This window comes from Bos indicus, chromosome 7, assembly GCF_029378745.1.
Source record: "Bos indicus isolate NIAB-ARS_2022 breed Sahiwal x Tharparkar chromosome 7, NIAB-ARS_B.indTharparkar_mat_pri_1.0, whole genome shotgun sequence".
Taxonomy (NCBI): domain Eukaryota; kingdom Metazoa; phylum Chordata; class Mammalia; order Artiodactyla; family Bovidae; genus Bos; species Bos indicus.
In genome coordinates this window covers 15298016-15324929 of record NC_091766.1, presented here as the reverse complement: position 1 = coordinate 15324929, position 26914 = coordinate 15298016, and the positions used below count along the sequence as shown (strand labels likewise).

Genomic DNA, 26914 nt, shown 5'->3' with positions numbered 1-26914 from the left:
TTTGGGTTATAAACTCTCACAGAGCTGCCTGGCCATCTCTCTCTTCCAGAGCCTTTTTTCTTTAAAAATTTCTTAATTTAAAATAAGGAGTGATTGCGTGTCCCCAGCCCCCACCTCAAAGATGGCCAAGGAGAAGGGGTGCGCCAGCTTCTTCTTGTCCTCCAGCACGGTCTTCCGGTTCCCCCCGTTGACATCGATGCTGGAGATGGAGTGCAGTTTGGAATCGACCCAGTAGAGGCGGCCGCCAGAAAGATCTAGAACCCACAGTGGTGGCAAGGAGAGGTCACAGGCAATGCCCGAGCCGTGGGGCTTGGGCATCCCGCTCTTCACAGGAGGGAACCAACCCCCCACCCAACCGGACTCAGCGCCTGGGAAAGCCATTCAGATCCACACCCGCCTCCCACCCGAACCGCATGCAGGTGTGGTGTGGGGAGAGGGGAGGTGAGTTTCCAGTTCGACACTCTCACGGAGCCCCCTTGTCATCTCTCCTCCAGACCCTGCCTGACACCTAGGACTACTGTCCCCTCAGTGTACCTAGAGTGATGCCGTTGGGCCACTGGATGTCCTCGGTCACCAGCGAGTAAACGTCCACGCCGTTGAGGCCCCCCTTCTTGATCTCGGCAGGAGTGCCCCAGTCAGTCCAATACATGAAGCTGGGGGAGCAGCGGGAAGGACAGACAGGGGGACATCAAGGAGGGAAGCTGTGACCACCCGGAAGAGCTGCTCTCTCCCTGGCATCAGCCAGGCCAGGAACTACCCCCCGCCCCCACAGTCCCTACTGGGGGAGGCCCTGGATGGGTTCTTTCTGGTCCCCTAACTTAACCTTGCTGCTTCCTGGTGGCTCAGTTGGTAAAGAATCTGCCTGCAGTGCAGGAGACCTGGGTTTGATCCATGGGTGGGGAAGATCCCCTGGAGAAGGAAATGGCAACCCACTCCAGTATTCTTGCCTGGAGAAATCCATGGACAGTCAGGAGCTTGGCAGGCTACAGTCCAGGGGGTCATAGAGTCAGACTCGACTTAGGGACTAAACCCCACCAACCTTGCCAGTTCCAGGACCTGCAACCTGGTGAGACCTGGCAAGATTCGGGGACTTTGGAGAACAAAGGGAGGTTTTCATTCCAGTGTTGGGACTGGGGCCCTGGAATCTGCTCTCTGAACACTGCTTTCTGAGCCTAAGGGCTTTTATAAATTTGTTTTGGTGAAGTATGAATTTATTTATTCTTATTATTTTTTTTAAGGCTGTGTGGCATGTGGGATCTAAGTTCTCCGATTAGGGATTGAACCCATGCCCCTTGCATTGGGAGCACAGAGTATCAACACTGGACCGCCAGGTTAAGTGTATGTTATCCTGCAGATAAATTGCAAGGACTCATGTTCAAAGGCATTCAAAGCTATTCATGGCTCCTTTGTATAAGGCAGGGGAGAAAAACTTAAATTTCCATGTGCTGGAGAGCAGTTTATTTTTATTTATTTATTTATATATATATATATTTTTGAGAGCAGTTTAAATAAATCATGGCCCATCAGCCTGAAGGAAAGGAAACTCATAGACCAAATGGAAGAGCCAGGTGGTGGTGCCTGATGTTTAGGGGGAGAAATATAAGAGCAGAGCAAGTGATACAAGTCTAAGTGGAGTGTGTGTCTGGGAGGGTCTCTCTCTCCTGGCATCTGGATAGACCAGATGACCCTCCACCAAATGAGGGCATTAGTCTTGTTGGAGGAAGGCCTGCTGGGCCCACCTTCATCCCAGGGTCCCTCCAATCTGAGCCGTGGACACCATGCTAGCACAGCCAAGTGTGGCTTCGCCAACCTGTTCTCTCTCAGGCCCATCGCTCCCTCTCCCCCAGTGACTGCAGCCAGAACAGGCTGCCCATCCTGGGGCTGTGAACTTCCCAGCCCCAGAGACCCTTCCAGACACACATGTAATGTGCTGGAGCAGGTGTCCTCTGCAGGGCATGGTACTTGGGACGAGACCATGCTTTCACAGGGGTCCCTGTGGACACTGGAGCTGCTGATTCAGCCATGGTCCCACCTGCAGGGGGCGTGCCACAGGTGGCGACCTTCACTATGTTTGCAAAAATTGTTTGGCTAATGCTGAAGTGTGTACGGGTTTTTTGTGTTTTTTTTTAAGTGTTCAGTATTTCTTAAGGACATTGTCTCTCTTGTTTTTATGCTAACTGGGCTGTGTGTTCATTTGGGAGAGGTCTTGGGGATGTAGCGAACATTCCCAAGATGTTCTACAGCCCCATCCTGTGCAAAGTTCAGATGATAAAATTCCCACCATGACGGAACCCCCTCCCACTGAGAGTGTAGGGGACGTGGGAAGACCCCACATGCTTCGGAGTTAACTAAACCCTTGTGCCACAACTACTGAGCCTGAGCTCTAGAGCCCAGGAACCACAACTACTGAAGCCCACACGGCCTGTGCTTCAAAACAAGAGAAACCACCACAGTGAGAAGCCTGTGCCCCACAACTAGAGAAAGCCTGTGCAAAACAATGAAGAGCCAGGCATCCGAAAATAAATAAAGACATAAAGAAAAACCTGTGCCCCCCCCCAAAAAAAACCCCACAAACAAAAAACAAACAAAAAGCTAATCTGGTCTGGTCTGGTCATCTGGTCTACCTAAGCCCAAACCTCCCCCCATCTGGACCTCTAATCCATTTGTGAACCCCAGCCCTAGGAATACCCACCCATGGACGGGATCGACCACAATGGCCCGTGGTTTGGAGCCTTCCTCCTGGAAGAGCGTCTTCCTCTTCACACCTTTGGTGTCAGCCACGGAGACGGTACCCAGGATGGAGTCGGTCCAGTAGATGTTGCTGTGGATCCAATCCACTGCCAGCCCATCGGGGGCCTGGAGATCCTCGCCAATGACGGTGTCATAGGAGGAGAAGCCGGGGGCTCCGTCGATCTGGGCACTGAGGGGAAAGGAGAAGGAAGAGGAGAGTGTCGGCTCCGGGGGCCCTCCATCCACTCAGGGACTGGGGCTGCGTGCGGCTAGGGGAGCAGGCAGGCTCACCTGTAGATCTTCCTCTGGGACAGGTCAGACCAGTAGATCCTGTTACTGGCCACCTCCGTGTCCAGGGCGACCACGTTCTTAAGGTTGGGGATAAGGCTGGTGTACTCGCTTCGGTCCAGAGTCATCTTCCTGACTTCGTGGCGGTTGGTAAAGAAGAGGTAGGCGATGGTGCCTGGGGATCCGGGAAGGGGGCGGTTCAGCAGAGTGGAAGGGACCCTGACCTCCAGAAACATGGGATCCCCTGATTTAGGTGCTTCTAAGAATCACTGCATGGTTGCAGTTCTAACCTAACTTCAGGTAAAAGAAACAGTGATGTCTATTTGTTTCATTGCATGCTAAGTTGATTTAGTCCTCTTTTTGACCCCATGGACTGTAGACTGCCATGCTCCTCTGTCCACAGGATGATGAAAGTCCCACCACATGGCCTCCCCCCACCGCCACCTCCCTGCACTTACCCACGGCCTTGCAGGCCTTGGTGAGGGGCTCCAGCCGGAAGCCCTCTTCGCACTCGCATTTGTAGCTGCCCTCGAGGTTCACGCAGAGCTGGCTGCAGGTGTCAGGGTTCTGACACTCATCGATATCTGAGAGTTGGGACACAGAGAGAACTGGAGCATCTTTCCAGCAGGGCGCAGATGGAACCATGGGCTCTGACCAAGAGCCATGCCTCCCTGTGGCAAATGGAGGACAACCCATCCCCTCTCGGGAAAACCTCCAGGACAGGATGCTCTGACCAATTTTTTTTTTTTTAATTTATTGATTTGGCTGCACCAGATCTTAGTTGCAGCACGTGGAATCTTTAACTGTAGCATATGAACTCTTAATTGCAGCGTGTGGGATCTAGTTCCTTGACCAGGGATCAAACCCAGGCCCCCTGCTTTGGGAGCGTGAAGTCTGAGCCACTGGAAGTCCCTGATCACCAAAATCTTGAAAATGGCCAAGCATGATCTCTAACCCCAACCTCACCATTCACTTTAGGGCATAGTCAACTGGGCGAAGTTGCATCAGCTGAGATTTCTTTCTTAATTATTAATCCCCAAAGGCCAAAAGCAAGTGCTCCCCAAGGGCCAAGCTGGCAACAGCTGGTTCAAGCACCTGGCCTCCCACCAGCCCTGTGAGGAGGGTACCTTCACCCACTTAACAGATGGGAAAACTGAGGCTGAGGCTTTGACCCCCCTCTTCTTCCAAGGAAAGAGCCAGGGGCTTGGGAATTACCTTCACATCTGTGCTTGCCCACTAGCTGGAAGCCTTCGGGACACAGGCACTCGTAGCCGATCTTGAGGTCATTGCAGATGTGAGAGCAGCCGCCCTTGTTGTCCAGACACTCGTTGGTCCCTGTGCCAGATGCAGGAGGGGCACCGGTCACACTCTGGCCGCCAGCCACCCCTCGTCCAACATCCTGCAACCGTTTCTACCTCATCATAACCAACATGATGACTGCTGGTGAAGTTGCCATGATTCCTAAGAGGTCTTAGGGCCACTGTCACAACGTGACACCATGAATGAACCACGAGGATGTTGTCGATGTTTAGTCGCTAATTCTTGTCCCACTCTTTGCAACCCCATAGACTGTAGCCCACCAGGCCCCTCTGTCCATGGGATTTCCCAGGCAAGAATACTGGGGTAGGTTACCATTTCCTCCTCCAGGGGATCTTCCCAACCCAGGGATGGAACCTGAGTCTCCTGCAATGGCAAGCTGAGCCACTAGGGAAGCCCTATGAGGGTGTTATAGTGAGTGAATTATAAGCCAGGTACGGAAGGACAAATACTATTCCACGTGAGGCCCCTAATGGGGTCATATTTATAGAGACAGAAGGTAGGAGGGTGGGTGCAGAGGTTGGGGGAGGGGGAGTTAGTATTCAGTGGAGACAGAGACTCAGTTGTTCTGCAAGATGAAATAGTTCTGGAGATGGATGGTGGTGATGGTGACACAACACTGCGACTGTACTTAAAACATGCCTGAACACCTAAAAATGGTAAAACCATAAATTTTGTGGGTTTTTTTAACCATAATTTAAAAAAATTTTTAATTATAAAAAATAAAAGCCACATACCACTTACTACAGTTACATGTATTAACTCACTTAATCCTCCCTATAGGAAATGGCAACCCACTCCAGTATTCTTGCCTGGAGAATCCCATGCACAGAGGAGCTCATGGACTCTGTGCAAAGAGTCGGACAGGACTGAGTGACTAACACACACAAAACCCTCCCTATGACCTTAAAGGCATGAGACTTATAGCTGGGGAAATCGAGGCATGGCCAGGTTAAACAGTTTGTTTAAGACCACACGGCTTGGCGCAAACCTAGGGCACTGGGCTCCATAATCCATGCTCTTACCTTCTATACCAAGCGTGGGCCAAAGCCAGCCCTCAACCTGCTCTTTGACAGCTAAGAATGGTTTTTACATTTTAAAATAGTTGAGAAGAAAATAAGAATCAAAAGCAAAATATTTCAAAAGTTCTATGAAATTTGAGTGTCTGTATCCATAATAGAATATTGGAACATGGCCCTAGGCATTCAAATGCACGTGTATGGGCTTGGGTGGGTGCTCTCCTGCTACAAAGGCCAAGTAGAAGAGCTGCGACAGAGACCCTATGGACTGGAAAGTCCAAATCATGGGTCAAAGTGCTGCTGAAAACACTTGCAACACCTGATCCCCAGCAGCCCTAGGATGTCTGGGAAGTTACTGCCCCATCTTACAGATGGGAAAACTGAGGCTTAGAAGCCAATCCACTTATCCCCAGGCTCCCCCCTAACATCTGTCCAGCCCCAGAGTCACAGCACTTGTGGGCTTCAGCAGGGCTGGCCCCTCACAGCACCACAGCACCCACGTCTCAATGCGGTGGACCCCACCCTCAACACTACCAGCTGCCCACACCCCAGGGCTCACCACAGTCCTTGAGGGGCTCGTCGGACCAGTCCCGGCAGTCCCTGACGGAGTTGCACACTTTGTCCAGGGAGATGCACTCACCGCTTTGGCACTTGAACTTGTTGGGCCCCTCGCAAAGAGTCACTATAAGCACAGAGTAGGGTCAGGTGCTTCCAGGAGACAGGAGGTGGCTTAGTGCTTCTTATTAATATGATTATTTATGCAAGAATAGATACAAATGTATTTGGTGGTAAAACAGAACAGTTACTGATCATACATGAAGCCTCCACTCAGCTTAAGAATTAGAATATCACCAATAGCAGGGGCTGGTAAACTCTGGCCTGATGCCTGTTTGTTTAAATAGAAGTTTTATTAGCACCCAGCGCTGCCCATTGGTTTACATACAGTCAGTGGCAGACTTCATGCTATAACAGCAGACTCAAGCAGATGTAATTGAGACTATGGCCTGCAGAGCTGAAAATTCCTACTCTCCAGCCCCCGACCTAAACTATTATAGTGGTCTAAGCCATCCCATTCTACTACCCCCAGAGGTAATGATAATTTTGAATTTTGATTACTACTTCTTTATTTTTTCATTAATAATTCTATCAAACATGTATGAATAAACAATCTACTGTTGAATTTTGCTTGCTTTTGAGTCTTAATAACTGTATCCAGTTAAATTCCTGCAATTGCCTTCTTGTTTGCAACCCCAAGGTTATGAAGTTCACCTGGGCTGCAGACAGGGGCTGTAGCCTCATTTTTCTCAGCTGCATGATATTCCACTCTGTGATGACACTGCCGTTTAAAATTATTTCCAGGCAGCCCTGTTCACAGCAGTACTATTCACAACAACCAAGGCGTGGAAGCAACCCAAGTGTTCATCCACGGGTGACTGGATAAACAACATGTGGTCCATCCATACAGCAGAATATTATTTTGCCTTAAAAAGGAAGGCATTTCTGACACCTTCTATAACATGGATGCACGTTGAGGAAATGATGCTTAGTGAAATAAACCCGTCACACAAATTTGTGATTCCAGTTACATAAGGTCAAATACTAGAGGAGTGGAATTCGTAGAGACAGTAGAATGGTGGGTACCAGGGGCTCGAGGAAGGAGAATAGCGAGTGTATAATGGGGACAGAGTTTCAATACGGGAAGATGAAAGAGTTCTGGCGATGGATCATGCGGATGGTGACTTAGCACCACTGGACTATACTCTTAAGAATGGTTAAGAGAATAAATTTTGTTACATGTGTTTTTTTTGGTTGTGTTAGCCACTCAGTCCTGTCCAACTCTTCCAGACTCCATGGACTGTAGCCCACCAAATTCTCCAGGTAAGAATACTGGAGTGGGTTGCCATTCTCTTTTCCAAGGGATCTTCTCGATCCAGAGATCAAACCCACATCTCCTGCATTACAGGCAGATTCTTTACCATCTGAGCCACCAGGGAAGCCTCTATTTCACCACAATTAAAAAAAAAATTTTTTTTTACATTAATTCTACTGCTGGGACTTCCTTGGTGGTTCAGTGGTTAAGGCTCTGAGCTTCCAATGCAAGGTACATGAGTTTGATCCCTGGTCAGGGAACTAAGATCCCACATGTCATGCAACATGGCATATATATATATATATATATATATATATATATATATAAATTAATTCTACTGCTGATGAACATTCTGGTTGCTTCTACTGCTTTGCTGTTAGGACAGTGCTACTCTGCTCATTCTAGAGCCTATCTCCCAGTGCACAGATACAAGTTTCCCATGAGTGGAACTGCTACACTATAAACTCAGCAAAGTGGAATTGTACTGTACACGTAACTCTGTGAGCTCAGGTTCATGAGCTATGTACACTCCAACCTCATTAAATCTCACAGTCCTGAAGTGGATGTTTTCATTTTGCAGATTAGAGAAAGAGGCTCAGAGAGCTCAAGTAACTTGCTTGAGGACACACAGGAGGCTCCTCCCTTGTCTGGGAGGCACTGTGCTCCTCCCCCCACATCTCCCCACAGCCCGGGATCCTGGAGGGGTGGGGCTCACCGTTGACGCAGCCCAGCTCGTCACTCAGATCCTTACAGTCAGGCTCCCTGTCGCACTGCCGGCTACCATGGATGCAGGTCCCATCCGAGCACTGGAATTCATCAGGCCGGCACGTGGCCACAGCTGGGAAACAAAGAGCCAAGTGTGGAGAATTAAGAAAGGGAAAGCACCCTAACACAACCATTACATTTTCATAGATTTCTCTCCAGTCTGTCCTTGGATGCAGGAAATTCATTAAAAAGTTGGCAGATCGGGGAATTCCCAATCAGTGGCTAAGACTCTGTGCTCCCAATACAGGGGGCCCAGGTTCGATCCCCGGTCAGTAAGCTAAGTCCCTCATGCCACAGCTAAGACCTGGCAGAAGTAAATGAATAAATATTAAAAAAAAAAAAAAAAAAAAGCTGGCAGAGCTAGTAGGCCATTCTTGGCAGAAAAGCAATGATGTGGTCCCAGTCTAGATAGAAGCCTGGCCAGGTACGTTATGATGTTGTTGGTTAGTCCCTAAGCTATGTCTGACTCTTTGCGACCCCATGTGCTGTAACCCACCAGGCTCCTCTGTCCGTGGGATTTCCCAGGCAGGAACACTGGAGTAGGTTGTCATTTCCTACTCCAGGGAATTAATATCTTCCTGACCTAGGGATTGATCCCAAGTTTCCTGCATTAGCAGGTGGATTCTTTTTCACTGAGCCACCAGTGAAGCCCGCTGCCCACCTCCCCCCCGCCAAAAAAGTCATTACTACTGAGTATCACACAGCCCTTTCAATGACTCAGACTGTGAACGTGAAAAATGTTTCTGACTAGACCTTGACCTGAAACAGGTTTTCACTTAACCCTAATTCATTAAGCTCTAAGCTTATGCTTTCTGCACTTTCCCGTGGGTTATATTTCACTATGAAAATGCTGACAATGTGCAAATTCAATTTCAAGAGGTCAGTGGAGAAAAAAAAAAAGATGATAAATAAGTATGCAAATGTTTGGAACTCATTTGTGTGTGTGTGTGCTTTTATGTCGTAACCCAGGTCCACCGAGGCCGACGCTGTTGCTCCATCTACAGGGGAGGAGATCAAAGCACAGTAACGCTACGTCCCCGGCCAAGGGTCACACAGCTTGGACATCACCAGTCAGGCCTGGATCCTTTCTGGACCAAAATAATACAGCGTGCTACAGTCTGCTCCTCTTGGCAAGAGAAAAATTAAATAGGGGCTCCAGGGGCTTCCCTGGTGGTATAGTAGATAAGAATCCACCACCCAATACAGGGGACATGGGTCTCATCCCTGGTCTGGGATGGTCTTCCGCAGCACACAACAACTAAACCGGTGTGCTGCAAATACTGAACCTGTGCGCCTAGAGCCTGTGCTCTGCAACAGGAGAAGCCCACAGACCACAACTAGAGAAGGCCCTCATGCAACGGTGAAGACCCAACACAACCAAAAAGTAAGTAACTGAATTAAAATAATAATAAATGTTAAAAATAAATAAACAGGTGTTCAAAAGGGAACTCCTTTGGAAGACAGTGTCCTCTATGTGATCAGAAAGACTGAAAGGAACATGAAATGGGACCGACTTTTGGTATTTTTTTTTAGGTCAATGCTTTATTGACACCATGTTGCCTTGAATATAATCTGAAGATATCTTTGGATATCATATTCTTTATGCAGGATATTAGCTCTTTCTTTTCTTGTATCTGAATCACTCCATCAAGGATTTATTATAGCTGGAGATAAGACCTTTGGAAGCAGTGTCCCTTTTTCTTTTTTTGACGGAGCTAAGGTATATGGGATCTTAGTTCCCTGACCAGGGATCCAACCCTCACCCCTGCACTGGAAGAGCAGAGTCTTAACCACTGGACCAAGGAAGTCCAGGACTGACTTTCTTATTGTGTGATGCGGAATCATTTAAGCACCTAAAGGCACCGCCCCACTCCTGTCCCCTGCCGGGGGAGCCCCCAGCCTGGGTGAGGGGATTTCCGAGGCGCCCCTACCGCAGTTCTCCTCGTCAGACTTGTCCTTGCAGTCAGGGTCATGGTCGCAATGCCAGCTGGAGTGGATGCACTCGCCACTGCCGCAGTGGAACTCGAGGGCCGAGCAGGGGTTGTTGTCCTGCAGGGGGCCTGATGGGTGGGGAGTCCCGCAGTGCTTTGGCCACTCGTCTGAGCCATCGTCACAGTCGGGGTCGCCATCGCAGGCCCAGAGCTGGGGGATGCACATGGAGCTGTTGCACTGGAAGTTGGCAGGGCCGCAGGTGGGCATGGGGCAGGACGCCTCATCCGAGCCATCTAAGCAGTCCAGGTCCAAGTCACAGACGAACTTCGGGGCAATGCACTTGCCGTCATTACAGCGGAACTCATCCTGGGAGCACGTCTTGGGGGCTGCGGGGACGGACGGGAGAGGACAGCCTGGTCACCGGGGAAACCACTCCCCAATCCTGACACCAACTCATTGCACAGATGGGGACACTGAGGTGAGGAGAGGCCAGAGCGCAGTGAGTGGACTCCAGGCAGTGGTCAGGGGACCTGGCCGACAACCACCCAGTTCCTGGGCCCCTCTGGGCCTCAGTTTCCTCATCTGTTTCTGTCTCAAAGTGTTACTGGAGGACTGGGATGTAAAGGTACACGGGAACCTGTATTTAAGAGTTTATGCAGGGAACTATAGTCAGTATCTTATAATAAATATAGTAGAAAAGAAGAAGAAAAAGAATATATGTGTGAGTGTGTGTAACTGAATCACTTTGCTCTACACCTAAAACTAACCCAAAACTGTAAATTAAATATACTTTAGTTTAAAAAAAAAAAGGATGAGTGGAGTAGGAAATGGCAACCCACTCCAGTATTCTTGCCTGGAGAATCCCATGGACACAGGAGCCTGGCAGACTACAATCCATAGGGTTGCAAAGAATCGGACACAACTGAGGGAATTCAGCACTTAAAATTAAGTGTTCCTTTACTATTAAAAGTCTTCCCTTGTGGCTTAGCTGGTAAAGAATCTGCCTGCAATGCGGGAGACCTGGGTTTGTTCCCTGGGTTGGGAAGATTCCCTGGAGAAGGGAAAGGCTACCCACTCCAGTATTCTGGCCTGGAGAATTCCATGGACTGTATAGACCATGGGGTCACAAAGAGACATGACTCTTTGTGACCCCATTTTACTATTCAAATTTTATTATCCTTCATTTTATTAGTGGTCCTTGAGCAGCTCTGAACGTTTGGAAATTGGGTGTTGAAGGAAGGTAAAGTAGAATATTTTGATCCGACTGGAGACTTTGAAATACTAGATAGTAAATGTGATCATCCTCCTTTGACCTTCAGCTCAAATATCTCCCTGAAAATAATGCATTCAGGTTCAGAGGAAGCTTAGAGACGGCACTTTAAATGTCACATTGTAGTACTTATAAAATGAAAAGGAGGTAATTTCGGCTTTAAAAAACAAAACAAAACCAAAAAATGGCTGGGGACTTCCCTGACGGTCCAGTGGTTAGGGCTCCAGGCTCTCACTGCCAAGGGCCCAAGTTTCATTCCTGGTGGAGGAACTAAGATCCCGAAAGCCACTCAGAGTAGGCAAAAATAAAAATAAAAACTGTTGCCCTTATTATTATTATTTGCTTGTTTTTATTTACAATGACATGGGACTTTTTGAAAGTGAAAGTCGCTCAGTCGTGTCCCACTCTTTGGGACCCCATGGACTATGCAGTCCATGGAATTCTCCAGGCCAGAATACTGGAGTGGGTAGCCTTTCCCTTCTCCAGGGGATCTTCCCAACCCAGGGATTGAACCTAGGTCTCCTGCATTGCAGGCAGATTCTTTACCAACTGAGATATCAGGGAAGCCCATAATGGACTTTTGAAGTTGAAGTATAGTTGACTTACAAAGCTGTGCCAGTTTCCAGGTGTGCCACACAGTGACTCAGTGACTTTAGACAGCACAAAACCATCACCAAGCTAAGTCCACTTACTGCGTGCCACCCTACAAGGTTATCACCATCTTACTGACTACATTTACCACGCTGTGCATCACATCACTGTGAATTATTTATGTACAGGAGGAAGTTGGTTCCTATTAATCTCCCTCCTCTATTTTACTCATCCTCCCACCTCCTGGGTTTGATGGTACTATTATTTCTTTTTTTAACTTCTTCAGTTTTATTGTACATACATGTCAATCTTTTTTTTTTCCCATTGTGGACGGAGTTTAATAATTTTTTTTTAAAGTTGGATTGAAGTATAGTTGATTTCCAATGGTGTGTTAATTTCTGCTCTACAGCAAAGTGACTCAGTTATACGTAAATGTATTCTTTTTCATATCCCTTTCCATTGTAGTTTATCACAGAATATTGACTATAGTTTCCCTGCCCTATACAATTGGAGAAGGCAATGGCACCCCACTCCAGTACTCTTGCCTGGAAAATCCCATGGATGGAGCAGCCTGGTAGGCTGTAGTCCATGGGGTCGCTAAGAATCGGACACGACTGAGCAAATTCCCTTTCACTTTTCACTTTCATGCATTGGAGAAGGAAATGGCAACCCACTACAGTGTTCTTGCCTGGAGAATCCCAGGGACAGGGGAGCCTGGTGGGCTTCCATCTATGGGGTCGCACAGAGTCGGACACGACTGAAGCGACTTAGCAGCAGCAGCAGCAGCCCTATACAATAGGACCTTGTTGTTTATGCTGGAATGATTAGAGAGTCAACAGAAACAGTAATTATGTGAAATGATGAAGGTGTTAAATAACCCTATTGTGGTAATCATTTCACAATATATATAAAATCATCACACTGGAGACTAAACTCACACCATGTTACATGTCAACTATTTCTCAATAAAGCTGGAAGAAAAAATAAAACACTTGGAAAAGAGGCCCAATCCCTTTTATTTTAAAATGTTCCCCAGTGAGAACCAAGGTTAGATATGCATCACTAAGCACTCACTCACTTTTTAGGTTGTTTTTTTTTTTTAATACTCTCTTGGGGGGTTTCATATTTTGTCAACTTGAAGATTTGATGTGATCTCAATTATTTAAATTTCCCCCAGGGTGTTTTTTTTTTTTTTTTAAGAGTCTTACTTTGTTTTTAAAAAATCTACACGATTAGAAAAGAAATTGTAAATAATGAATAAAATCAAAGAGGCAAGACAGAACCTGCTGCAGAGTGCCTTCCTGTCTGAAACTCTCTATGGTTTGGAATAAACTCTGACCTCAGCCACGAACCCAGTCAGGTCACTTGGACACGGCTAGGATCCACGGGCCACCAGACAAGGGACACCACTTACAACAGCCTTCTTCGTCCGAGCCATTCTCGCAGTCCACCTGGCCATCGCATCTCCAGGACCCCGAAATGCAGCGGTTGACACGGCCCCCACAGCTGAAGTCCCCCATCTTGCAGGTGACAGACTCTATGGGAGAAACAGAACTGAACCTTAACGCAAAGGGAAGAATGCCTTGCCACTCCGAGCTCTGCAAGGGAAGAACCCAGAGTTTTCTGATAGGAGATTCAGACTCACTTTTCTGGGCCAAAATGAAGGAAATTTAATGGAACTTATTAAAAATTAGTTGCTGAGGACTTCCCTGGGAGTCCAGTGGCAAAGACTTCCATGCTCCCAATGCAGGGGGCCTGGGTTCAATCCCTGGTTAGGGAACTAGATACCACATACCACAGCTAAAGATCCTGCATACCACAAGGAAGACTGAAGGTCTTGCATGCTGCACTTAAGACCCAGTGCAGAAAAATAATTTTTTTTTTAAGTTAGATGCCAGGTGTTGCAAAGATTTTGGAATGAGATAAAAGTGGTGGTTGCAAAGCACTGGGAATATATTAATGCTACTAAACTGGTCACTTTTTTTTTAATTTAAAATTTTGGGGTGGCTTTTTTAAAAAATTGAAGCATAATTGATTTACAATGTTGTGTTAATTTCAGGTGTACAGCAAAGTGACTCAGTTATACGTGTGTGTGTGTGTATATATATATATTTTCTTTTTCAGATTCTTTTCCATTATAGGTTATTACAAGATATTGAATATAGTTCCCTGGGCTATACAGTAGGTCCTTGTTGATTATCTATTTTATATATAGTAGTATGCATCTGTTAATCCCAAATTCCTATTTTATTCCTACCCCCAATGGCCTAATTCAGTGGTTAGGACTCTTAAGCTTCCACTGCAGCTGTTATGGGTTCGATCCCTGGTTGGGAAGCTAAGATCCCACAAGCCACCTGGAGTGGCCAAGAAAACAAAAAACAAACACACAAAAAGGCTAATTTGTGAGACTTCCCTGGCAGTCCAATGGTTGAGACTTTGCCTTCTAACATGGGGTGAAGGTTCGATCCTGGTTGGGAAGCTAAGACCCCCATGCCTCGAAGCCAAAAACCTAAATCATTAAGAAGCAATATTATAACAAATTCAATCAAGACTTTAAAAATGGTCCACCAAAAAAAAAAAAAAAAAATCTTAAAAAAGGGCTAATCTGTGTAACATGAACCTCAATGAAAAAAAAAAGAGGAAAGGAAACTTTAAAGGAAAGTTCCAATAATATCGTCTCTGTGTGCATGCTAAGCGTTTCAGTCTTGTCCAGTTCTTTGCGACCCCAAGGTCTATAGCTCGCCAAGCTCCTTTGTCCATGGAAGAATACTAGGCAAGAATACTGGAGTGGAGTGCTATACCCTCCTCCAGGGGATCTTCCCAACCCAGGGATCAAATCCGAGTCTTTTACATCTCCTGCATTGCAAGTGGATTCTTTACCTCTGACCCATCTGGAAAGCCCAATATCTTCTCTGCCCATCTCCTAATTCATAGAAGAATACATTAGTATGCTTGTCAATTTCTACCACGTCTGTCACCTGCTATCATCAAATCACTTTGCCATCCAACAGAAATTAACACGTTGAAAATTAACATTGAAAATGTTTAAGTGTAACACAACTATACTTAGATTAAAAAAAAAAAAGGAGTTAAAAAGAAAAGGTTAGGACACACGTCACGTCCAAAGGCGGGGAGAAACTCACTGCACGTCTCCTGGGATTCATCAGAGCCGTCTTGGCACTCGGCGGTCCCATCACAAACCCACTTATAGGAGATGCATTTCCCATCTTGGCACTGAAACTCATTTCTCCCACAGTTGTCTTCCACTAAAGAGAAGGAAAGGAGAAGGAAGAATCAAGGCTGGGATCACAAAATGACCCAATTCTTTGTGTCTCTTTCCTGCCAAGTGAAGAATGAACCAGAAATACAATCCTACTGCAGCAGTCAGGTCTCCAGGAAATCAAACATACACCACAACTAAACCGAGTGAACCCAAAGTGTAGTGGAGGATGCGAAGGACACTTCCTAAAAAGAGATGCATCCCCAGTGTGAGATTCTGACATCATGGTTGGTGAGTCCAAAGTGTGGATCCACTGGGCGATGGGGACAAAATATTAGAACCTGGGTGCACATTACCAAAGAAAAGGACATGAATTAGCATGTCACAAACCTGTACTGGAGACAGTACCAAGGAAAATTGAGACTGCAGAAGCATTAAGCTGGAGGAAAACTTGAAAAGCTTTCTCCAGTAGGTAGAAAGGAACTAAAGAGATAAAAATTGGGACTTCTCTCATGGTTCTGTGGTTAAGAACCTACCTTACAGTACAGGGGACACAGATTTGATCCCTAGTTGGGGAACTAAGATCCCACCTGCCACAGGGCAACTAAGCTCGTGCACCCCAAGAAGCCCACATGATGCAGCTGAGACCCAGCACAGCCCCCACAAAAAGGGTATATAAGTTATGAGAAATGATTAATGTAGAGGTCAGACAGCAGAGACCCAGCAGAGAAGATAATCATATAACTAAATTTCAGATCTAAAGAAGTGGGTTGTTGCTGTTCAGTTGCTGAGTTGTGTCCAACTCTTTTCGACCCCGTGGACAGCAGCATACCAGGCTTCCTTGTCCTTCACTGTCTCCCGGAGTGGGGGCTACTCTCTAGCTGTGGTGCTCTGGCTTCTCATTGTGGAGCGTCTCTTGTGGCAGAGCACAGGCTCCAGGCCCACAGGCTTCAGTAGTTGTGCTGCACGGGCTTAGTTGCTCCGAGGCATGTGAGATCTTCCCGGACCAGGAATCGAAATTGTGTCTCCTGCATTGGCAGGCAGATTCTTTACTCCTGAGCCACCAGGGAAGCCCCTCTAAAATATATGACTTTTACACTTTGTGGCTCAGATGGTAAAGAATCTGCCTGCAATTCGAGAGACCTGGGTATGATCCCTGGGTGGGGAGGATTCCCAGGAGGAGGGCAAGGCAACCCACTCCAGTATTCTTGCCTGGAGAATCCCCATGGACAGAGGAGGTTGGTGGGCTACAGTCCATGGGGTTGCAAAGAGTCAGACACGACTGAGCGACCAAGCACACAAAGAGAGCAAAATAATACTGACTGCATTTAGTTTTAGGTATCATGCTTTGATTCAGGGGCATTGTTACGTGTGAGCTATGATCAAAGCAAACTTTTATTGTGAAAGTTGCTCATTCCGACTCTTTGTGACCCCATGGACTATACAGTCCATGGAATTCTCCAGGCCAGAATACTGGAGTGGGTCAGTCATTTCAGTCACTCAGTTGTGTCAGACTCTTAGGGACCCAACGGACTGCAGCGCACCAAGCTTCCAATAAACTTTTATTGGTTGGTAATAAAATTGGTATTACTCCTTTAATCTTTAAATATAGACTTTGATCCCCTTCATAATGTAAAGTAACACAGTTAATAAAAATTATGATCCAGTTTATCTCAGGATAAGGAAATAAGACCAAGAAGGAAGAAGCTAGCAGAAATTTCCTCATGAGTCAGATATTCTGAAGGCAAATGATATGTAAAATATAAGTTCGGGCTGATGGCTACGTTTATTATATTTTTCACTACGTTTGTAAGAAGAACTTTTTTTTTATCACTTTATTTTGAATGTTGACTGAAACAAACAAAAAAATAGTTTAATAGTTTGCACAAAATGTATTCATTTGCTCATTTTTCACAAAGGCAATTAATGAACTCTTCATGCACAAGGCAGAAACTATGTCTCCAGAATTAGTCCATTCCTGGGAGAAACTTCCAGACAAAGAGATCCTTGATCCTTGAATGATTCTTCTTATGCAAGAAGTCTCTTCTTCCTTCATTCTGCATATGGGAGAAGATTCAAGATCTTACATGCTTTGTGTCTTTTTATGTATTCAGACTTTTCCCCCCTTGATATTCTCTTTAAGTGGACTTTCTGGGTGGCTCAGATGGTAAAGAATATATGCCTGCAATGTACGAGACACAGGAGACTTGGGTTTGATCCCTGGGTCAGGAAGATCCCCTGGAGGAGGAAATGGCAACCGACTCCAGTATTCTTGCCTGGAGAATCCCATGGACAGAGGAGCTGGGTGGGCTACAGTCCATGGGATTGCAAAGAGTTGGACATGGCTGAGCACGCATGCATGTACATTCTCTTTAAACACTCAGTAGATGTGGTGCACAGGATTAGTTGCTCCGTGGCATATGGGATCATCCTAGACCAGGGCTCCAACCGATGTCCCTTGCATTGCAAGGTGGATTCTTAAACACTGGAGCACCAGGGAAGTTTGAGACCTTCAAGTTTTGACTGAGCACATTACCCAAGGGAGGATCTATAATTTCCCAGCTTCCTTTGCAGCCAGGTGTGGCCATGGGACCAAGTTTAAGCTAATGAGCTGTGAGTGAAAGTAAATGTGCAAACTTCACGACCTTAGAGGGTGGCACTGACAAGTTGATTCCTACTAGTGAGCATTTTGCCCCTCTTAACCTCAACGTACAAGATAAAAACTGACCTAATTAGATATGGTGGAAGGTCAAGCCATAAAAATAAGAATGATCAAAGGCACTCTTTGAAGTATGGCTCCCTGTGTCCAATTGCTAATCATCAGCCTTGCCCTTAACGCTCGGCAATAAAAAAAACCGAAATAATGCAATTTGCAGCAACATGGATAAACCTGGAGATTATCATACTAAGTGAAGTAAGCCAGGTAGAGAAAGATGAATATTATACAATAGCATTTATATGTGGAATCTTAAAAAAAAAAAAGATACAAATGAACTGATTTAAAACAGAAATTAGACCCACAGACATAGAGAACAGATTATGGTTGTCAAAGAGGACAGAAGTGAGGGACAGATAAATTAGGAAATTGAGATGGACACATACACGCTACTATATATAAAATAGATAACCAACAAAGACCTCCTGTGTAGCACAGGGAACTATATACTCAATTATCTTGTAATAATGTGTAAGGGAAAAGAAACTGAAAAAGAATCTGAATCACTGAAACTAACACAACATTGTAAATCAAATATACTTTACTATATATATATATATATATATATATATATATATACACACATGTTACTTCATATATAGAGATATAAAGGAAAAAAAAACCTTGCCCTCACTACATCATGATTTGAGATTTTTAACTATAGTAGGAAGCCATTGCAAATAACAAGATATTTTAAAATGTGCGTTCGATTTTTATCTCACCTTTTTAACATATCTGGTTTTCTATATAATTATGGTTTTTAATGTACACCAGATGATAGCATAGTTATATGACAAATAATTATATTAAGGAGAACATGCTGGATCTGGTAAAAAAAATTTCACAACCTCAGATCCCAAACCTCTGCAGTCCCTTCTGGTACAACGCCCCCACCTAACTCCCTCCTCTTTGCTTGGCTAACAGTTCAGCTTCGAAGCTAACCTTCCCCAAAACTGGGTTTAGCAGCCCATGGACTTCCCAGGTGGCGCTGGTGGTAAAGAACCCACCTGCCAATGCAGGAGATGGTAAGAGTCACTGTTCGATCCTTGGGTCAGAAAGATCTCCTGCAGGAGGGCATGGCAACCCACTCCAGGATTCTTGCCTGGAGAATCCCATGGACAGAGGAGCCTGGCAGGCTACAGTCCATGGGGTCGAAAAGAGTTGGACACAACTGGAAGTGATTTAGCACGCACGCATGCAAGAGCTCTTAAAACACCCATTTCTTACTCCTAACATACAAGATGGAAATCATTTGTTTACCGAGTCCCCCAGCCTAGATTTAAACTCCTGGAGAGTAAGGAATGTCTTTTTCTTCCTTTCAGCGTGAAACCATCAGAGCCCAAGGCCTGAGTCAAAACAAGATTTGTTGAGCTGTTATGCCCCAGTCAGAGACAGGTCCATCATATTACTACTGGGCAAAGATTTTGGAAAAGCGGAACTCTTCTAGTTCCATCTCTTCGGAGGGCAACAGGGCAGAATCTGTCAAATTTTAAAGTGCAAAGTCCCCGGGACCCAGAAGAATTATTAACACAGATGTATAACAATGTCAAGTTCAAAAAGGTCCAAAGCTTTTTTTCCCCCACTGAGCAGTGTGGTTTGTGGGATCTTAATTCCTCGACCAGGAATCAAGCTTCTGCCCCCTACAGGGGAAGCTCGGAGTCCTAACCACTGGACAGTCAGGGAATTCCCTGTCCGGTTTCTTTTGCTCGAGTACATACTATTCATGTGCCGTTCTAGCTCAGGCACAACTATCCGATAATGATAGAAACTGGGCTTTCCTGGTGGCTGAGAAGTAAAGAATCTGCCTGCAATGCAGGAGACACGGTTTGATCCCTGGGTTGGGAAAATCCCCTGGAGAAGGAACTGGCAACCCACTCCAGTATTCTTGCCCGGAGAATCCCATGGACAGAGCAGCCTGGTGGGTCCATGGGGTTGAAAAGAGTCGGCACAACTGAGTGACTAACACTTTCACTTTTCGCAATGACAGAAATCAGATTAGAGGTGCCTCTGGTCTGTGTCTGGCAGGTGAGTAAGCTGAAGAGAGCCGGGAACTTCCTGGGGGGAGAGAAGTCCTCTAGGTCCTAATGAGAGGTGGCTACATGGAAGTAGATGTCTATCACAACTCACTGAACTCTTATCTGTCGATTCTATAGTATGTTAATTGCACCTTTAATTCAGAAGAAACAAATTCTGGGTCTTCAAAGCTCATTGTCCAGTGTTCCTGCCCAGAGGAACAGTCGGGTGAGATTAGAAGAGAGATGAGTGGAGGGGTGGAGGAGGCTATAGGTGATAAAGAGAGAAATACATACAAGGAGTGTTTAGAAGCATCAACAGAACTTGGTAACTGAACTTACAAAGAGACCAGGCTGGAGGTAACCCCAGTGGAGAGCTCAGGAGATTCAAATGATCTGAGCTCTAGAACCTGCCACTATCAGAAGACAGACTGATAATGTAGCCCAGCTACTGATCCAGACAGAACATCGCCCTCTGAGGTGCCTCTGCAATGTACCCCACACCCACTGATTCACAGCTGAATCATGATTATGCCTGAAAAAGGAAATGACTCATTTCTGGCTTCCCACATGGGGTGGGTAAAAAGCAATCAAAATTCCAGGACTCTCAGAAAAAAAAAGTTAAAAAAAAAAAGGAAGTTCAGGCAAGGGGCATTCTCTACAGAGGAGGAGGATTCTGGAGGAGGAACTTCGCCATCTGCTCTCCCAGCCAGGAGATGGCAGTTTCAATCATCGCTAATCCACTTTGCCCAAGGAACCATCTCACACACAGAATGTGCTACTGGAAAGGCTAAAAATATTAAACCATCTTGAAAGTGCAAAAATGAAAGTGTTAGTCGATCAGTCGTGTCCAACTCTTTTGCAACGCCGTGAACTGTACCCCACCAGGCTCCTGTATCCATAGGATTCTCCAGGCAAGAATACTGGAGGGAGTTGCCATTTCCTTTTCCAGGGGATCTTCTCGACCCAGGAATCAAACCCAGGTCTCCTGCATTGCAGCCAGATTCTTTACCGTCTGAGCCACCAGGGAAACCCTACTGGAAAGGCTAGAAACATTAAACCATCTTCAGTTCGGTTCAGTTCAGTCACTCAGTCATGTCCGACTCTTTGCGACCCCATGAATCGCAGCATGCCAGGCCTCCCTGTCCATCACCAACTCCCAGAGTTCACTCAGACTCATGTCCATTGAGTCAGTGATGCCATCCAGCCATCTCATCCTCTGTCGTCCCCTTCTCCTCCTGCCCCCAATCCCTCCCAGTATCAGAGCCTTTTCCAATGAGTCAACTCTTCACATGAGGTGGCCAAAGTACTGGAGTTTCAGCTTTAGCATCATTCCTTCCAAAGAAATCCCAGGGCGGATCTTCTCTGGTGGTCTTCTGCACTCCGCACTCCCAATGCAGGGGCGCTGGGTCTGATCCCTGGTTGGGAAACTAAGATCCCACATTCTGCAACTAGGCCCATGTGCCACAAACTAGAGAGCCCCCACCTCGCAACAAAGATCCAGCATAGCCAAAAATAAAAATTACAGTAATAACAAAAGTAAGAGAGAAAGAATAACAACCCCCTTCCCTGGACACCAACGAGCCCTCCCCTGGGCAGCAGTTAATCAAATATTTTCTTGTCATAGATGGCTGAAGACCCTACTAACAAGAAGACCCTACTACTACATATTTCTACCTGAACAGCTGTTCATCCAACAGCTGGCCATCAGCTGTAACATCTGAATGACGAGTGAATGGATTTCACCATTACCGACAGCAGTCAGCTGGGAAATGTCTCATGGCCTTGCTTATATGGCCGAGGATAAGGGACAGTGAGCACCCAGGAGAGCACCTCAGGATGGGTGTCCTGGCAGTGGGCAACCCCCACCCGAGCGAGGAGTCAGAACTAGTCCTATTTCAAACACCACAGCCCAAAGAAACAAACAGCTCTTTCTTATTTCCTCCCAGTTCCACAAGCAAGGTTTGGGTTTTGTATGTCAGTTTCAGTTGAATTTCAGCAAATGCAAACCAGAGCACTACATCCCATAACTCCTCATACTGCTGCTGCTGCTGCTGCTAACTCACTTCAGTCGTGTCCGACTCTGTGCGACCCCATAGATGGCAGCCCACCAGGCTCCCCCGTCCCTGGGATTCTCCAGGCAAGAACACTGGAGTGGGTTGCCATTTCCTTCTCCAATGCATGAAAGTGAAAAGTAAAAGTGAAGTCGCTCAGTCGTGTCTGACCCTCAGCGACCCCATGGACTGCGGAGCCTTCCAGGCTCCTCTGTCCATGGGATTTTCCAGGCAAGAGTACTGGAGTGGGTTGCCATTGCCTTCTCCTCCTCATACTATGCTATGCTATGCTATGCTAAGTCACTTCAGTCGTGTCCGACTCTGTGTGACTCCATAGACGGCAGCCCACCAAGCTTCCCCGTCCCTGGGATTCTCCAGGTAAGAACACTGGAGTGGGTTGCCATTTCCTTCTCCAATGCATGAAAGTGAAAAGAGAAAGTGAAGTCGCTCAGTCGTGTCCGACTCTTAGCAACCCTATGAACTGCAGCCTACCAGGCTCCTCTGTCCATGGGATTTTCCAGGCAAGAGTACTGGAGTGGGTTGCCATTGCCTTCTCCTCCTCATACTATGCTATGCTATGCTATGCTAAGTCACTTCAGTCGTGTCCGACTCTGTGTGACTCCATAGACGGCAGCCCACCAAGCTTCCCCGTCCCTGGGATTCTCCAGGTAAGAACACTGGAGTGGGTTGCCATTTCCTTCTCCAATGCATGAAAGTGAAAAGAGAAAGTGAAGTCGCTCAGTCGTGTCCGACTCTTAGCAACCCTATGAACTGCAGCCTACCAGGCTCCTCTGTCCATGGGATTTTCCAGGCAAGAGTACTGGAGTGGGGTGCCATTGCCTTCTCCGCCTCCTCATACTGGGGATGCCTAAAATTACATACGCAACACACGCCCTCCTCTGCAAAAAAAGAAAGCAATCGAAACTCTAGCCTTTAGACCTCTCCTGTCACGGGTGAGGAATCAGAAACAAGGTTATCGAAACAGAAAAGGAGAATATACATTTCTGCTTTTTCTCCAGTACACATAATGAGGTGGTAAATGCTTTCAAGGTTTTCCTTCCGCGGATACTGAAGATAGTGGTTGTTCAAGAAAACCAAAATAATACATGGAGGGGATTCCCTGGTGGTTCCGAGGTTAGGACTCAGTGCTTTCACTGCCAAGGCCTGGGTTCAACCCCTGGCCAGGGTACTAAGATCCTACAAGTCGAGAGGCATGGACAAAATAAAATTAAAAAATAAATACTTGGAATCATTTTCTTGAAAAAGAAATGGCCTGGGTCTTCCCTGGCGATCTAGTGGTTGGGACCTCGCTTTCCAGTGCAAAGATACCAAAGGCCTCAGAGCCAAAAAACCAAAACATAAAACAGAAGCAACATCATAACCAATTCAATAAAGACTTTCAAAATAAGATGTTCCACACCAAAAAAATCTTAAAAAAAAAAAAAGAAAAAAATGTCTGAAGCTAAGAGACTTAGCAGAAAATGAATGAAAAATCCTTTTGCCGGTGCTCTTTTCCACAAGAGGGACCACCAAGATATTTTCCCCAGAGGTGATCTCTGTGGTAGTTTGTCGTCTGCTCCTTTGAGGGAGGGGTAGCCAGTTTCTATCTCTGTTCACTGCTGACTACGTGCATGGTGTCTTAGCAATACATGGTTACTTGCTAGACAGCGGAGCAGAGTGTGGATGCTGTTAATGTACTGAATGTGGAATGTGAAAGGCAATCAAAGCACTGAGCAAAAAAGGTATCTAGAATTGGGTCTTATTAGGGGAGGAACCCTTGGAGAAGGCAATGGCACCCCACTCCAGTACTTTTGCCTGGAAAATCCCATGGATGGCGGGGCCTGGTGGGCCGCAGCCCAAGGGGTCACCGGGAGTCGGACACGACTGAGCGACTTCGCTTTCACTTTTCACTTTCATGCTTTGGAGAAGGAAATGGCAACCCACTCCAGTGTTCTTGCCTGGAGAATCCCAGGGACGGGGGAGCCTGGTGGGCTGCCGTCTATGGGGTCACACAGAGTCGGACACGACTGAAGTGACTTAGCAGGGGAGGAACCCTACAGATATGAGCAGGAATGCCCTAGAAAGACAGCATGAGGCAGACAGCTCAGAAACATTCTCCCTATCTTTAGTGAGTGTTGCCCTGAAAGATAAATATGCCTGACAATGACCAGTGAATCCCCCTGGGGCTTGTTGTTAAAGCAGTTGTTGTTTAATCACTAAGTTGTATCTGACTCTTCCCGATCTCATGGACTGCAGCATGCCAGGCTCCTCTGTCCTCTGCTATCTTCCGGAATTTGCTCAGATTCATGTCTGTTGAGTCAGTGATGCTATCTAACCATCTTATCCTCTGTTAAAGCAGACACAACTTAGGGGAACACTCTACTTTCTGAGTTTGGGTGTGTCCCTGGCATATTTGATACCCTACATACAACTGTCAATTAACTGACTTTGATTTGGCTAAAGGAAAGAAAGCAAGCAGCTAAGATTCCAATTACTACCATTCCCAAAGTAAACAGACAAGAAATTCCCGCTCCCTTGGGGCAAACTGGAGTAGCCAGGGCTGCTACAAATGTCTATCATTAAGTTAACAGCAGAGTAGATACTTAGTGGAATACACAGCAGAATACTGGAGTGGGTTGCCATGTCCTTCTCCAGGGATCTTCCGGACCCAGGGATTAAACTCAGGTCTCCCACACTGCAGGCAGATATTTAGTAGCTGTCCACTCACTCTCAGGAGTCTGGGGAACACACCCAGACTCAGAGCCTCCTTGAGAACCAAAATATATGATTTCCTCAAGCTGCCCGGTGAAAAAGGAAACTGAAGCAACATATCTTGCTCAATGAAACTTCACTGCCATTAATATCCTCTTAGGGAAGGAGTGGATCTGTGTGTGAAATACAGGCTCATCAACTGTCTCTTTTCCAAGCCACCATCCCTCTGCTTCACACAACCCAATGGCTGAATTATTACAATAACCCTCTGCCATGTGGCTGAAATTCTCCTTCCTTTCCTCCCAGAGGAAACTGTGATGTGTGTGTCTGATTCCAAGAGTTCAAAGGTCTCCGCTCAAAGCCACCCCTCCCCCCCATTAAAAAAAAAAAAAGCTTCCTGCATCCTGTTCATGGGACAATTTCAATACTTTTCTAGGCCCAGATGGTTGTTAAGCTGGAAAAGGACCATTTCCTTATTATCCAGGGCGAGGTCAATGTCTCTCTCAGCCACTGGATAACTCAGGATGTTGCACCAACTAGCCTCTTGCCCAATTCTAAAATTCAAGCCCCTTAAAATGAAAGGTTGTCATGTTGTCATGAGAGCAGTTCAACTGAACTCATTTTAGCACCTATGAACAGACAAGGCAATCCCAAAGGGGTCCATTCGGTCCCAACTCTCGGTCCCTGCCCAGGCACGGATGAAAGTCTCCGTTAAGTGCCCTTCACGTCCGATCCGGGAAGGACTGGAGTTTCTAGGCAACGTTTCAGACTGGGAAGGGACTGAGGCCTTGGAGGTGGCCTGGGGGGTCACGTCTGCGAACTGGTCCCAGTCGGGCGGGTCGGAGAAGCTCCTGAGGACAAAGTGGGTACGAAGGCATCATTGCAGACAGAGGAGGAAACAGGCCTTGGCCGAGCGGGGCTCAAGCGCTCGGCCGGCATGCTTGCAGAGCTTCTCCAGGGGCCCGGGACTTGGCGCAGCATTTGTGACGGGAGCCCCGAATGACCCGAGGAATCGCCTTCGACATCCTCACGGAGACCTAGCGAGGCGCGAGGCGTGCGCCAGCCCCGCCCCACGCCGCCCGGGCCTCAAAAACCACCGCCTCCCATTGGCCAAGGGGTGCGGCTCGAGGCTCGCCTGTTCGAATGGCGTCCAATGGGAGCTCGGGGGAGGGCCCACAGGGCTGAAGGCGGGGCTGGAGGAGGTGGCTAAGGGCGGAAGCTTGGTGAAGGTTAGAAGAGTCCCGCTCCGTTTCGAGGGGCAGCAGCACCCTTGGGAAGCACAAAGCCAACTTGACCGCCGCCGTAACCCCTGAGGGTGAAACGATGTGAGGGAGCGCCCGTAGGGCCTCCAGGCTGAGCAGCCCGTTTTCGGGCCCGTCTCACCCCTGGAATAACTCTGGGAGGGAGTACCTCCTCCTAAAGCGTACCCGGCTCTAAGAAAAGTAGAGTGGTCCCCCATTGGGGGGATACTTGTGGGGAAAGCCGCGTCGCGTTTCCCTCCCAGACCCCTCAGACACCTATCCCCCAAACCCTTTTCCCAATGCAGCCATTGGGGAAGGACTTTGTGCCATTTTCCCACGTCTTCCATGGATTGAATGATTTTTCATTTTCTCTCCCGCCGGCCCCCCAAAATACCAAGGGGCTCCCCAAATTCAGGAGCTCACCCCTATCCTGCGCGGGCTTCCGGAGCCAGACTTACCTGCAGCCTCCCCCACAGCGATGAGCAGGGCGATGGCCCAGCGCAGCCCCCAGCCCGCAAGCCTCATGATCCCAGCCTCCGCTTGTCACGCCCCGGCCCAGGCCGCTGTCCGCTCGCAGTGACCGCTCTGGAAACCCGGGCTTCGCGCGGCCCGGACGCGACTGCACGCGGGGCGTCAGTCATTTGCAGCATTTCTATGTGAGGTTTCCCGGAGAGGGAGGAGTTTGCAGTGGGGTGATTTTCAAATATCTTCACCTCACTGTGGGAGGAGGAGTTTGGAGAGGAGGAGTTTCAAACGGCCGATGTGACATGGGCTCCTTAACCCATGAAGCCCTGACTCAGATTCCAGTTCTTTCCAAAGCTGGTCTTGGACAGGCTGCAGGGTTTGTGGCAGGAAGAGCTGAGCCGCCTCCATGCCCACCCTCAAAATGAAATCCCACATCTCCTTTAAATTTCTCTCAAATTTTGATTGTTATATTCTCTTTGGTGCCCAGAGAAGATTCTATCTGCCCTTCCAAATTGTCTAATTGGCCAATGACATCTCCCCTCGGACTCAAAACCAAAAACTAGAGATGTTGGAAACTTAGCCCCACCCCTTTTCTCTACTTGCCTTCTCCTTTCTAGGAATTGTTTATAGATTTTAACTGTTTCATCATACATAGTTTTAGAGGGTTCTTCCAAATTGCCCCATAAAACAGTTATCAGTGATGCATTTAAAT

At 47.1% G+C, this 26914-nt stretch overlaps 1 protein-coding gene across 2 annotated transcripts in view; it reads right to left on the bottom strand.

Moving 5' to 3' along the window:
* The window catches only part of LDLR (low density lipoprotein receptor), a 34043-nt gene extending 7636 nt beyond the window's left edge, over positions 1-26407 (bottom strand). Inside the window, exons 1-12 of one of the 2 annotated variants that reach the window (XM_019964182.2) lie at positions 26196-26406; positions 14926-15048; positions 13197-13319; positions 9921-10307; positions 7940-8062; positions 5914-6036; positions 4234-4353; positions 3477-3602; positions 3022-3193; positions 2693-2920; positions 535-653; positions 115-254 (exon numbers count right to left, since the gene is read on the bottom strand). In XM_019964182.2, the coding sequence (XP_019819741.2) occupies positions 115-254; positions 535-653; positions 2693-2920; positions 3022-3193; positions 3477-3602; positions 4234-4353; positions 5914-6036; positions 7940-8062; positions 9921-10307; positions 13197-13319; positions 14926-15048; positions 26196-26262 (1851 nt within the window). In that variant the 5' untranslated portion in view covers positions 26263-26406. Of the gene's footprint in view, positions 1-114; positions 255-534; positions 654-2692; positions 2921-3021; positions 3194-3476; positions 3603-4233; positions 4354-5913; positions 6037-7939; positions 8063-9920; positions 10308-13196; positions 13320-14925; positions 15049-26195 lie in introns of both variants that reach the window. The other variant, XM_019964183.2, reaches the window with a different exon arrangement.
* Between the last annotated feature and the right edge of the window lie 507 nt (positions 26408-26914).